Source organism: Columba livia, chromosome 3 (genome assembly GCF_036013475.1).
Source record: "Columba livia isolate bColLiv1 breed racing homer chromosome 3, bColLiv1.pat.W.v2, whole genome shotgun sequence".
NCBI lineage: Eukaryota > Metazoa > Chordata > Aves > Columbiformes > Columbidae > Columba > Columba livia.
Window position 1 is genome coordinate 106,444,232 of NC_088604.1, and position 12,511 is coordinate 106,456,742.

Consider the following 12,511-nt stretch of genomic DNA (forward strand, 5'->3'; position numbering starts at 1 on the left):
TCTGCTGGTAGCCCCTTGGTAGGATATCAATCAGTGCTCAGAGACAGCTGATATACATCCACACCCTGGCCCTGACTCATATAGACTCACACATACACTAAACTGACAACTATCTATACTTGGCCTTGTAAAATTGAACTACACACTGAAGTATCACAACTGGAAAGTCTACAACTTTTCAGTAATCTTAAAGAAGTTTCTGAAAATATTTATGTGGTAGTGATAAGAAAGCAAGTCTTTATCTGAACGTATACCTAAAGATTTTTTCACCACCAATTAGGGTAACTATCTTTATTGCATGCTTTTCAAATTCATTTAAATAACAACATGTTTAAGTTTTTACTGTTGCCTCTTTTACTGTTTTTGGCTGTTGCAGAGCACACCATTGTGCCCTGAGAAAGCTATAGATATACTACTCTTATATATATTTGATTGCTGAGGCCCCTGTTCAATCAGTTATATCTTTAAAGTGCCGTAAGTAGAATGTGGGACTTAAGACAAAAATAAGATGGATGAAGAGAGTGAAAAGAAAGGAAAGGAGCATACAAAACAAAACAAAAACAAACAAACAAAAACAACAACAACAAAAAAAACCACACACAAAAACACCAAACAAAAACAAACAAACAAACAACCCCATCTTTTTTCTAGTAAGAGAACTTGAAATGATATTTTATTGACAGTCTGCCAGAAGACTAATGGCAATTTTCCCCTCTGCTAGCTAAGAAAAAGCAAACACAGATGAGATTTTATAAGCAGCAAGTAGAATGCAGGCACAGAAATAAATTTTATTGCTGTCCTTCACATAGACTGGAAGCACTGATAGAGCAAAGACTTCAATCCTGACCTTGAAAGCATTGTCAGTAGGGAGAAAGTAAATATGACAGAGCCTTAAATGGTCAGCCAGAAAATCTAAAGCACTTATTTTCACTTTAATGAAGGTTTGAGCTTTTGTTTGTTATGTTAATATGACAATTCTCTCCCATGTCCCAGCTAAGCAGATTCAGGCCTGAGGTAGAGGGAAACTTATGGGTGCCCCACCATTGGCACTGACAAATTATACATGTGCAAGACTCTTCTCAAGTTTTCTTTATAATTAGCTAGTTGATTCAAATGTTCATATGTCCTTTATTAATTCAAGTTGTTGGGTTTTTTTTGGTAGGTTGGTTGGTTTTTTGCTTGGTTTTGTGGGTGGTTTGTGTTTTGTTGTTTTTTGGGGGTTTTGTTTTGTCCCTTAACAACATCAAGAAGTGATGTTTCTGTCAATAACATGTATTTTTCCAGGATATTCTTGCTTCAATGTAGATCAGACGAATTCATGCTCTCTCTACCAGAGGCTGTTTTTCTGCTGTCTCCACAGCGTTCCTGTTTCCCCTCTCTCCTGTTTTATTCTACAGCAGGTATCTATATGTGTCATGTGGCAAAACTGCTCAGAAAACTGCAGCAAGTTAAAATTAACAAATCTGTTAATGCGTCACTTCTCCAGTCAAATTCACCACATGGATGCTTAAACATTCATGCTTGCAGCAAAGCAATAGGCAATGAAGAGCAGGACCAGCAGACAAGGCGGCGGCTAGAACAACACAACTTTAAAAGTAAATGACAAATTTTAAAGAATTATTTTTAAGACACAGATGAAATTCTGCAACACAACCCCCACAGAATGGTTTACAAAGGACTTGAAAAATGATCAGCAATGGCCCTGCTGGTTCCCTTTGCATTCACGGATAAGTCACTTCTGCCATTCAAGAAGCAGAGACGAATTTTTTAGAAATATTTTTGAGTGTTAACATGTAACAGCATCTTGGGAAAGCGTATTGCATATTTATGACTTTTCATAAAAAAGTCAAGCCTTGCCTTAGGTGCTCCCAAGGAGCAGAAGCACGTTCAAAGTGAGAGGAAACCCCCTCTACTTTTCACCAGAGTAGGTAGGCAAGCTGACAGCAGGAAGAGGTGAACGGTTTTGCCATCACACCTCCACTAAGCCAATTAATATGATGGGCTTACATGGCATAACCATGTGCAGCAACAGTTCTTTTCACCCTGTATTTAACAGAGAATGAGGAATCAGAAGGATGTCTCCTTACTGGTTTCTGTGACTGTACAGAATAATTTATGGACTGTCCTGTAACTAACTTAGTTCTCTTGATAAGGCTTATTCAGGCTGTTCTGCTTTCAAACCCAAACTTCTTTTCCTAGCCTAGCTGTTTTCTACATCACAATGGAGTGCCCAAAACACAGACGCATGATGGTGTTAGTGCAGCTCCAGGACTAAGTTGTAAGGACTCCAGTGAGACATGGTCTGAGTAAAGAAGCAGTTTTCCTTTTTGGTATGTCTTTCAACCTGTTTCCTTTGATTGGATTCAATGATGGTTCTATTAGAAACCAGTAGGTTGTAATCAGAACTTGGCTGAAAACGGCCACTGAAGTTTTCAGGTTTGTTGCACAGCAGCAGACCCTGTTTTTCAGGAAATCATGTGATACTGCTGAATAGGAAGGAATCCAATGACCTCCAGTTCTAAATCTGCAAAGTGTAGCCAAAGCTTTAAAAGAATTATTTTGATTATTTTAAACTTTACACCAAAACACAGGGGAGTCACTGACTGAGCTTGGAGTGAAAGTACCCTCCTGACATGTCCTCTATGGTAAAGCTCTTTTGCATATTCTATTAGGCTGTCAGACATACTGAATGAGAAAAAGATCAAAGCCATCTCACACAATCCATAAGCGCTGTGTAAGAAAACAGGTCCAATATAAAATTGTACATTTTATTGGGGAGCTACAATATTGTACCATTTTAATGATTTTCTACTGCCAACAACGACAAAACGGAGCAAATAATATATTCTATTTGTTCTTTCCACCAAATAGTGAGAAGTTAATACATTAAAATGTATTAGTGATATGCTCATCACATCATCAAAGTAGGTTTTGCAATATTCAAAAGAGCATAGCGGAAGACTCTGGACTTTGCAACAAAATGCATTTTTACAAGCAGTAGCTTTCATAGGATGTATAGTCTTTATTTAAGCTTTTCTGCTGCTTAAAAAGTATGTGCAAACTGCAAATATGCTGTAACTGAACACCATTTTTGGTTCTTCACTACATATAATTTGTCTATTAATTACCAATAATCTGACACAGCTCTTTGTCATGTTCTGTACTCACAGGATACCTTAACAAGAAAAAAATGCTTCAGTAATGGATGTTACATATTGCAAACAGAATAATTTAATGATCTGTAATGTGTACATCTGCAGAAAAGCAAAGTTTTAAAAGGATGGACATACAAAACAAGGAAAAGAGATTAAACGATTACAGGGAAAAATAGAGAAATGAAAAAGAGTACGAAAATAAAATGAGAGAAAAAATAAAGGATATAGGGAATGGATGAAGAACTAGGAAGAGACAGAAGGACGGGCACATGCAAATACAAGTGAAGGAGCAGTTCCCTGGAAGGACAAACAGAAAAGCCTAAGAGCTTAGGAAATTGTTGCTAATTTGGAAAGGGGGACACTCAGCTAGCAAAGCTGGTTCACACATTCCCTGGGGAACAGTTTACCTGTATCCTGCTACAGTAATCTCTGCTCCCTGCTTCCTAACATTCTGCAATTCTTATTAATTTCTTGTGACAATCCTACGTTTGAGTATAACTGAATTCAATGGGATTACTCTATGAATTATTTGCCTAAGCAAAACCATGTACTGGAGAACTGACTTAAATCACTCCTGCACCGTGTTCTAGTAGTTGAACAATCTTTCGCAGCAGCATTCCAATAAAATATTATAGTGTACCTTTTAATTCTGAATAAAGGCATCCGTTCCGGAAATGAGAGCCAGCTATTTACCAAACAACGTTACTCTTTGTATAACGTATCAGTTAAGAAAAATCCCATAGTCCTACTCTGCTGAGTCATGTAAAATGTAGACTATTTTTCAGAAATGATAACCATGCAAAAAATCCCACAAAAGATTAAATACCATGCAAGACTGCACATGGCTGTGAAAAAAGTATATTGCATGCAAAACCCAGGAGCCTCTAGAGTTACAGGTATCTGGAAATTTGCAGGTGCTAGTGTTACGGAAGCATTAAAACTGGAAAAAAGAGAATTTAAATTAAGGTAGGCCTTAATATTGCAGCAGTGAAAAATATGGAGATATGGTACACCTGTATTTGTTCACAAGACAGTAAAACCTGTTATCAATCTGCCAAGTAAATTTTGTGGAATGAAGTTCTGTCTCTAAGAAATACTAGAGAAAAATCCCACTCAATTAAATAGGATTCACTGATGTTTATAAATGGTATTTTATAGTCTGCAATGGAAAGGTAACAGCTACTTCCCCTATGAAAGGGCAGAAAAAAAAATAAAAATTTATTAGCATTTCTCCTTAGGCAATTTTAAAGGATTAGCTCATTGATTTTGTTTCTAATGTACAAGCAATCAACCTAGAGTTCTTTTTACAAAATGATTAGAGCCTAGAAATGCTGCACACTCGTGTTATTTGAACCAACATTGTTCATCTCAGTCTTATTTTTTAATGAATTCCTCAGCCTATGACAACTAATACTGAATCTATAGCAGCCATTTCTTCTCATAACTTGAGTTTTTCCCTTTTCTCCTGATGTCAGTCTCAACAATGATCTAAATGTACCTGCAGTCTGAAAGGACCATTTATTTCACTGCCTGGCAGACAATTTCGTTTTGTAAACTTGCAGGTCTGAAGAACACAATGAAGTGATTTCGGGATGTACAAAACCAACATTGCAGCAATGGTATTTTCTGATTTACATGATACAGAATTTCTAGTGGTGTTAGGTTTTATAAAGATACCAATCTTCTAACCTAGCACAAAATGAAAATAGTTTGACTTTAGTATGCCGTGCACTTCCATAAAAATGGCATGAACAGTCTTCATAATATTATTAATGAGACACAAGCTCTTTAACAACCTGTCATCTGATTAACGTTTTGAAATTCTAAAAAAGTCTGCATTTCAAACAAGGAAGACCAAAAAATGCCACCTCTTCTGCAACACAGGACATCAGCTAAAGGTAAATTCATGACAAAGTGTAAAAGAAATTGCTACTAAAATCTCAGCTCTGATCGGCCAACAGCCAGTCATTTGATCTGCAGTGGGCAGAAGACAGGTTTCAGGCTGCACTCAAGGGAAAATGGGAAGGGGAGGTGCAATATTTTATTCACTAGGCTTGTAATTCACTGTAGGAAATTAGGTGCTCACATTCATACTTTCCTTTTCTTCTCTCAAGAAAACACCAATTTTTGTTTATTTTTGGGTTTACATTTTCTTTAAAGCTGTCTCTCCAAATTCAAACCAGCTTCATCTTGACCTTAACCCTGTTGCTAGTCTAGCTATAATAAATAGTATTTCAGTCCCAACAGTGAAATTATATTAAGAAGACCAATTTCAAAGCAACAGAAATTGGAAAGTCTGAAAAAAAGAAATTCTCAAACATGAAAACAAGATTTACTTCTATCGACATAAAATCAAGATTGATATACAACCAGCTCTCAGTAGACCCCAAAAGATAGGCACTGAAGTATTACAGTGTTTAGCAAATTAAGACTCGAGTTCTGGGTGCTGTTGCTTTGAAATGAATTCTGTGTGTTCCACTAAAAAACATTATACTGTCTAATAAGCAAGTGTCTTCTAAGGACTGCTTAGAGCAATAATTCTTCATAATCTGAAACCTGAACCACAGAAATTGCTCATGAAACATTATCTGGTTGTTGAAAAACTACAGTGAGTGCTGATAAGAAAGCATTGTAGTACTTACCGTACCGAAAGCTCACAAAAATCTGTTCAGTACACAAGCACCAAAGGGAGATGAAACTAATCATGAGAGTTCATTTCTAATAACAAAAAAGCTAAAAACAAACTGTAAAGAAAAATAACTTATGAGCATTTGATACCAAGGATATTTCGTACAGAGGTTATGCTGCTTCTGCATGAGAAGAAGAAAAACTCGTAACTGCTAATTCAATTCAGTACATACATTTCTCGTGTTTACAGTCCTCTAATTTGAGGCTTATTACATACTCTGTATTTGTGGGTTCCCTTTTGATCAAACACTTGCTTATAAATGAATTAATTTTATTTTATTTTTCTGACACCTCATTTTGTCCCAAAAGAGATTAAAAACCCAAAACATCTACTGTATTGTGGCTTTATTACTGATTCCCTTTTCAGAGGGAATTTCTAATTTTATCAAGGAAGTTAAGAAGAAAGCAATATTGCTTTTCCTAAGGAGAAAGGAATTTATAAGCAACAGGCAAACTCATGACATTTCTGCTCAAAAAGCTGCTTGTCTTATACTTGGAAATCTTTTTTCTAATTGGGACTTTGTCATGATCAAAAATTAGTGCCCTGTGACACACCAACAGAATGTTTCTGAGATTTTTCATGATCTTATCCATTTTGGCAATGGACCATGGACATCTTTAGCAAGTGGAAATATTTGGTTTTATAACTTTTTTTTTTTAATATGAGGAAGCTATCTTTATGCCTTGGTACCTGCGAACATTTGAACACTCCCTTTATTGTCCTGAAAAGTCTATCTGGATTTAAGGATAGTTTAGACCAAAAACTTTCCCCAGAAAACTTTGCTTCTTAATAAAAGTGCTGTGTTTTTGTCTTGTTAAGTTCTTAGTCACAAAATCTATTAGCAGATAAAACATTATAAATAACTGCAGTTCCCTGTTTTTCTTTGTGGACTATAAAACTATTATGGGATGTTATGTTAATGTCTTTTGGGAAACTATTAACAACTACAAAGTCTACCTATGTAGTTTGTTGTTTAGCTTTGGTTCAATTTGCATAAAGCCAGACCTCTGGCCTGCAAAACCTGTTGGGAAGGGAAAGAAAAAACAACCCAAATCTACCATACTTACTATCAATAATTTTGTTGACACCATTCAGGAATTCCATAGACTCAAAATAAAATCACAGTCCTTTTTCTCCTTTCAGAATATAGCCTCTTAATCCAAATAATATCAGAGAAGTTAAAATTTACTCCATTCATCTGGCAAATGTTTCCCTCTGTTTTATAAACATGCATATCACAGAGAAAAATTGTTCAATTTAAGGTTTCTCACATGATTAGAGTGTAAAAAATCATCATAGAAATATGGTTATTCTCAGACTTAATAATGTCCTCATTGAAATGCATTGCTTTTCCACAAAACAGAGATTTAGCAAAACCAATTGTTCTAAGTAGCCAGTAAATACAGTTAATTGTCTAAGAGGATTGTAAAATACTACAGACAATTATGTTCCAACAGTCTCACCACAAGTTGGAGGTAAAATGTCAAGAAAACTAGAAGGAGGACACAGGGGAAAATGTGACAGCTTATCAGAAATGCTGTTGCAAAAATTGTCTGGATACTCTCAATAAAATAGTCCATCTAGAATAATACAGTACTACAGGCACTATTTCTTTGTGTATGTTTACAACCTGTAGAGCATATCCTTTTTTAGTATTCTAGTTAAAGGTTGTATCCTATGGGAAGAACAAAAAAATACATACTAGAGTATATGATGACTTTTTACACAACAATAATTAATCATCACATTTCATTAATAAATTATCAAGCACTTGCAAGCTGTCCACAATCTTTTTCATCTAGTTTGCATATTTTATAATGGTGGAATAACATTTTAAAAAGTTTGAATAGGCACTTACTGGAATTACAGTTAATCCTGATACAGTCTAGATGGGGAAGAATAGATGAAAAATGAAAATTTATCCTTCAAGGTAATAGCTGCAGACATCCAATAAAATCACAGTCCACCCTTCCGGGGACAGACACATGCAAATATGGCCACTCCATATCATCAGTCTTTACATACTGTTATAACCCAGATATACTGCGATAAGTCTTTATAAATAGAAACGACAAATAGGGTAAAAATGGCCAATTTCAAACAAAGCTACATGGTGACAAATCTAAGTGAAAAGTCAGGGTTAAATGTCAAAGATGCTTGGCTGAGGCAGGCTGCAACTTTCTCCCCATCTGTGAAAGAACAGGTAATTTCTCTCAAAAAAATTAGAAAGTGCTCCGTCACAATGGGTCATAGAGCAAGCCAAGCCACAATCAGACATCTTGGACAACTAATGTATAGTATACCTCAAAGGCTGATCTCCAAAAACCAAGTAGTAAAATAGAAAGTTAGTTCCCCCAGCCTATAAATAAGGTTTTGTGGGTTTACATTTTCTTAATATATAGACTTCAGAAATTAACAGTGAGTACATTTAAAGCTACATTAATATACAGAAAATAAACACTGATAATTAGAGAATCCTCTCTGTTTTCAGATTATTTCCTTGCCTGACCTTAAAAAAAATATATATATATTAAAAAAAAAAAAAAAAAAAGGGTATTGGAGGAAGAAACAATATAGCTAGGGCACGGATTCATTTGCTTTCTTGAACTATAGAAGGAGGCAAAAAACTGACAGAGGGTGGTATTCTGTATTCAAAGAGAATCACCTGATCTGCAGCAGGATCCTCTGCTGAGCTACCCCCATTTATTACTGTAAAAATAATAATAAAAAAAAAACCTACACCATGCTACTTTGTTTGTACAGCTACACACGTTTTATACCTTTGAGGAACGTATATACCTAGATTTTGTTTCCATATAGCTGAGTTTGTCATGTGTCGTCAACCGCATCAGAAAAGTGGTTGCAAACAGCCAAGGACCAGCACCTGCACATCCCCTTTTGCAGAAAGGGCTCTGGGGGGGGGCAGCGAGCAGCCAGCGGCAGCCCCGGCTCCGCACTAGGGGGAATTCCGAGAGATGAGTAAACCCCAAACCTTTCGCTTCTCCTTCTCCCATCCGAAATCTAGACACCAGGGCAGTGTGTCTGTGGGCAACACCCTGATGAAGTGGAGGGTTAGGCGATTCCTCTCCCCTCTGTCTCATTTTATATGTGATTAAAACAATAAAGGACCTAATTGCCTTATAAATAGCATTCCACTGAATGGAAATTACTACACTACATGTGCATTTTCCTGACTGTACTGCTGTTCTCCTTCTGGTCCTGACTTTGATTTAACCATAAGCACAGCAGAAGCACTTTATTTACTTTTTTTAAAACTAGTGGAAACCATTTCCTAACGTTTTGTCCATCATATTTCGAACTAGGAAACCAAATTTTTTTTTTTTTTTTTTTCTGTAAAAGGGCTTGTGCCTCTCATGTTCACATGGCTGTTTGCTGAGGGCCGCAGTCTTTGGGCATTGAAGGGTTGTGTTATCGTTCGATACTACAAAAATACCACTACAGAATTGTTTAAAAAAAAAAGAAAAGAGGAGATGGACTTACTATAGATTTGACACCTAAAAAGAGGAGACCAAGAAATCCATCAGTGTGAATATTTAATTGCAACATTTTCATTGTTAAATCTAAAAATTCTTTGATACATTTATATGTTGTACATAACTGGTGGAGGTAAAACTAATATGACCTACACACATGTTGTTTTTACTTGCACTTTTAAACTGTGGAGTTGCTACTGTGAAGAACTTGTGGAGAATAATAATTTAGTCCAAAAACACCACTGATGAACTAGTCTTCTCTTTTTAGAATACACAATAGTACAAAAATATTTTTATGGAATATGTTAAGACTATATAAAGAATACAAAAATGCAAAAGAAAACAAAATAAAGTATAATAATGAGCATGTATTTGTGTATGTACATACGCAAATGTTGCATTGACGTGTTTATATATCATTTCAGCTTACTTTTAATGTTAAAACAGGCTGTTTCATAAATGTTTGCAAGCAAAAAGAAAAATGTAAAGAAGATGTTAATTTCCTGAAGCAAAAGTTTGTTACCTAGGTTGACCGTCAGTTTAACTCGTCCTGCATCCAACTCTAAACGAAGGGTATCTGCAGATTCTCTAGAAGTGGTTGCCATTAAAATCCCATAAGCTCGCTGGGACCTGAACCGTAAGGAAACATCTTCGGCCTCTGTATGCATAACAACAGGGAGTTGTATTTTCATAAACATACTTCCATCATAACTTAAAATTGTTGCCTCTGAAAACATAAAGGAGAAAATCAGTTACTAAAAACTTATATTGTATTTACTGAAATTGCTCAAAGAGAAGAGGGTAAAAATACATGAACTCAGTATGACACAGAGAAATTACATAATACACATCACATTTATTTACTGGGATACATAAGGAAAGTTGGGTTTGGTTTTTTTCTTAGTGTGTTGGGTTTTTTTTTCTTTGTTTGTTTTTTAAGAGGCATATTTTAGTGCTTTATAAAGAAACTAAATTGTTCTTTTAATGAACCAGCCATTCACATATTCATCTTCACGCAGATGAGTAAAATCACATGTACAGAAATGCCTGCAAGACTAGGCCTATACTACTCAAAGTAGGTCAAAGCCAGTGAAAGCTATTCAGGTAAACCTAACAGCCTATTAAAACATCACATCTGATAATCATCCACCTACATTATATTATCTTAGGACTCTTTATGTATAAACTTCTCAGAATTGCTACTACCACAGTTACAATTATCATCCAGTTAGCAAAAAGCAACCTGAAAGGGGTAAATATCCCCAGCGTGGTTTGGACAGAGCACAGATTGCTTCGTGACCACAATGACTACAGTATGATAGAATCAAAAACGTGCATACAAACACTACGACAGCCTCAACAAGAGGATCACGACTGGACTTGGCATATTGAGGGTAAGATCTTAAAAACCCTGAGACAAGCAAATAACTGTCACTTTCAGACATTCCAGAAAACCCTCCCAGTGAGTGGCTCTGGCACAGAGCGGTCACAGCGTGTTAGAGCCCAGAGCAACCAGCCACAAGTCTTTTCCCAGCCTTCAGGCTGGTAACAAGAAAGGCAGCAGATCGACCATTTCTGCTCACAGGGAGGCCCAGCAGTTCCTAGAAAGCAAAGGACACATATATTTCTAAAACATATTAGGACATCCTTTTTTTTTTGCAGGAGGAGCAAGCATTGCAGTCAGTTAACAACCATAGCCTTTGGAAATGGCTCTTCAGCTCATGGACAGTGGCATAGGCTACTCAGGGAGGTTGTGGAATCTCCTAATCTGGAGGCATTCAAGACCTGCATGGACACCTTCTTGTGTAACCTCATGTAGGTGTTCCTGCTCTGGCAGGGGGATTGGACTGGATGATCTTTCGAGGTCCCTTCCAATCCCTGACATTCTGTGATTCTGTGATCAGGGTGAGTGAGCAACTCACTTGCTGCCCCAAGCCAGCAGTCAGTGGACAGACCATGAGAAATGTCAGTAGGCTTGGCAGTAACATGCAAAATTAACCATACTACACAACTAAAACACTACCTGAATGGCAAAATATACTATCTGAATGTGCCCTGTTTTATGCATATCTGATTGTTTACCTGCATATCTGATTGTTTACCTACCAGTAATTCACTAGAGACCTTTTAACTTCTTCCATGTGTCTCCTACATTCTTTAACCCACCCCAAAACTCTTGGTCTCAAAAATTCTTGAAGTATAAAATGATGAGGTCTAAACAAGATGCTATACAATCTTTCTTTAAAAAAGACGCAGTTGTGACAGTAGTTCAACTCACTGAAAAAAATATCAGCTACTTGCCCAATAACAGGCCAAAAGAGCAACAAGCAGAAAGAGAAGACAGCAGAGAATATTAAGTGAAGCTTCTCAATGCTTCAGTTTGCTGCAGTATTACAATGGGACAAGGGGTAATAAACTAAAAGAGGGGAGATTCAGTCTAGACATGAGGAATAATTTTTTTATAATGAGGGTGGTGAAACACTGGCACAGGTTGCCCAGAGCAGTGGTAGATGCCCCATTCCTGGAGACATTCAAGGCCAAGCTGGACGGGGCTCTGAGCAACCTGATTTGGTTGAAGATGTCCCTGCTCATTGCAGGGGGTTGGACTGGATGACCTTTGAAGGTCCCTTCCAAACCGAACTATTCTATGATTCTATGATCTAGAGCAAAGTCGTAGTGTGGTCCCACATGCAATAATATTTTCAATGACTGATAACTACCTGATTCTATGTTTAATCAATAACATAACTAAAGCAGAGTTAGAATATTTTTTAAAAATATCCAATGTCAAATCCTTTTCCATTGTATATCTTGTATACTGTTAAAGACAGATAAGATCTTCAAGATTCCAGCATAAATGGTCCACGGAAGGACAAAATGTTTCACTAACTCTGTGAGCACGTTGGAGGCAAGAATGATAGATGGCATATTCATTAATAATTCCAGATTTTCACAATACAAATTTGAAAAAAGACAGTTTGATGTTCGAAAAAAGAGATTACTAATACTGGCATGAAAGTCATTAGACATAACAGGTTAGAAGAATACATGTATAGGTTTGATGATTTCTAACCTGCAGGTAATGTTTTCCGTATGTGCTAAATCTAATTTTTTTTCTGTCAAGCAGATTAAATATTTAACTCACACCATCCTGATAAGAGACTTAAAGTAAA

At 36.4% G+C, this 12,511-nt stretch overlaps 1 protein-coding gene across 31 annotated transcripts in view; it reads right to left on the reverse strand.

The window, feature by feature from the left end:
• Positions 1–12,511, reverse strand: part of NRXN1 (neurexin 1) — a 733,302-nt gene that overhangs the window by 405,200 nt on the left and 315,591 nt on the right. For 23 of the 31 annotated variants that reach the window (XM_065058785.1, XM_065058780.1, XM_065058776.1 and 20 more), the window contains 2 exons: positions 9,862–10,065; positions 7,703–7,729 (listed from right to left, as the gene is read on the reverse strand). In XM_065058785.1, coding sequence (XP_064914857.1) covers positions 7,703–7,729; positions 9,862–10,065 — 231 coding nt within the window. The remainder of the gene's footprint in view (positions 1–7,702; positions 7,730–9,861; positions 10,066–12,511) is intronic. The other 8 variants (XM_065058802.1, XM_065058801.1, XM_065058799.1 and 5 more) reach the window with 1 other exon arrangement.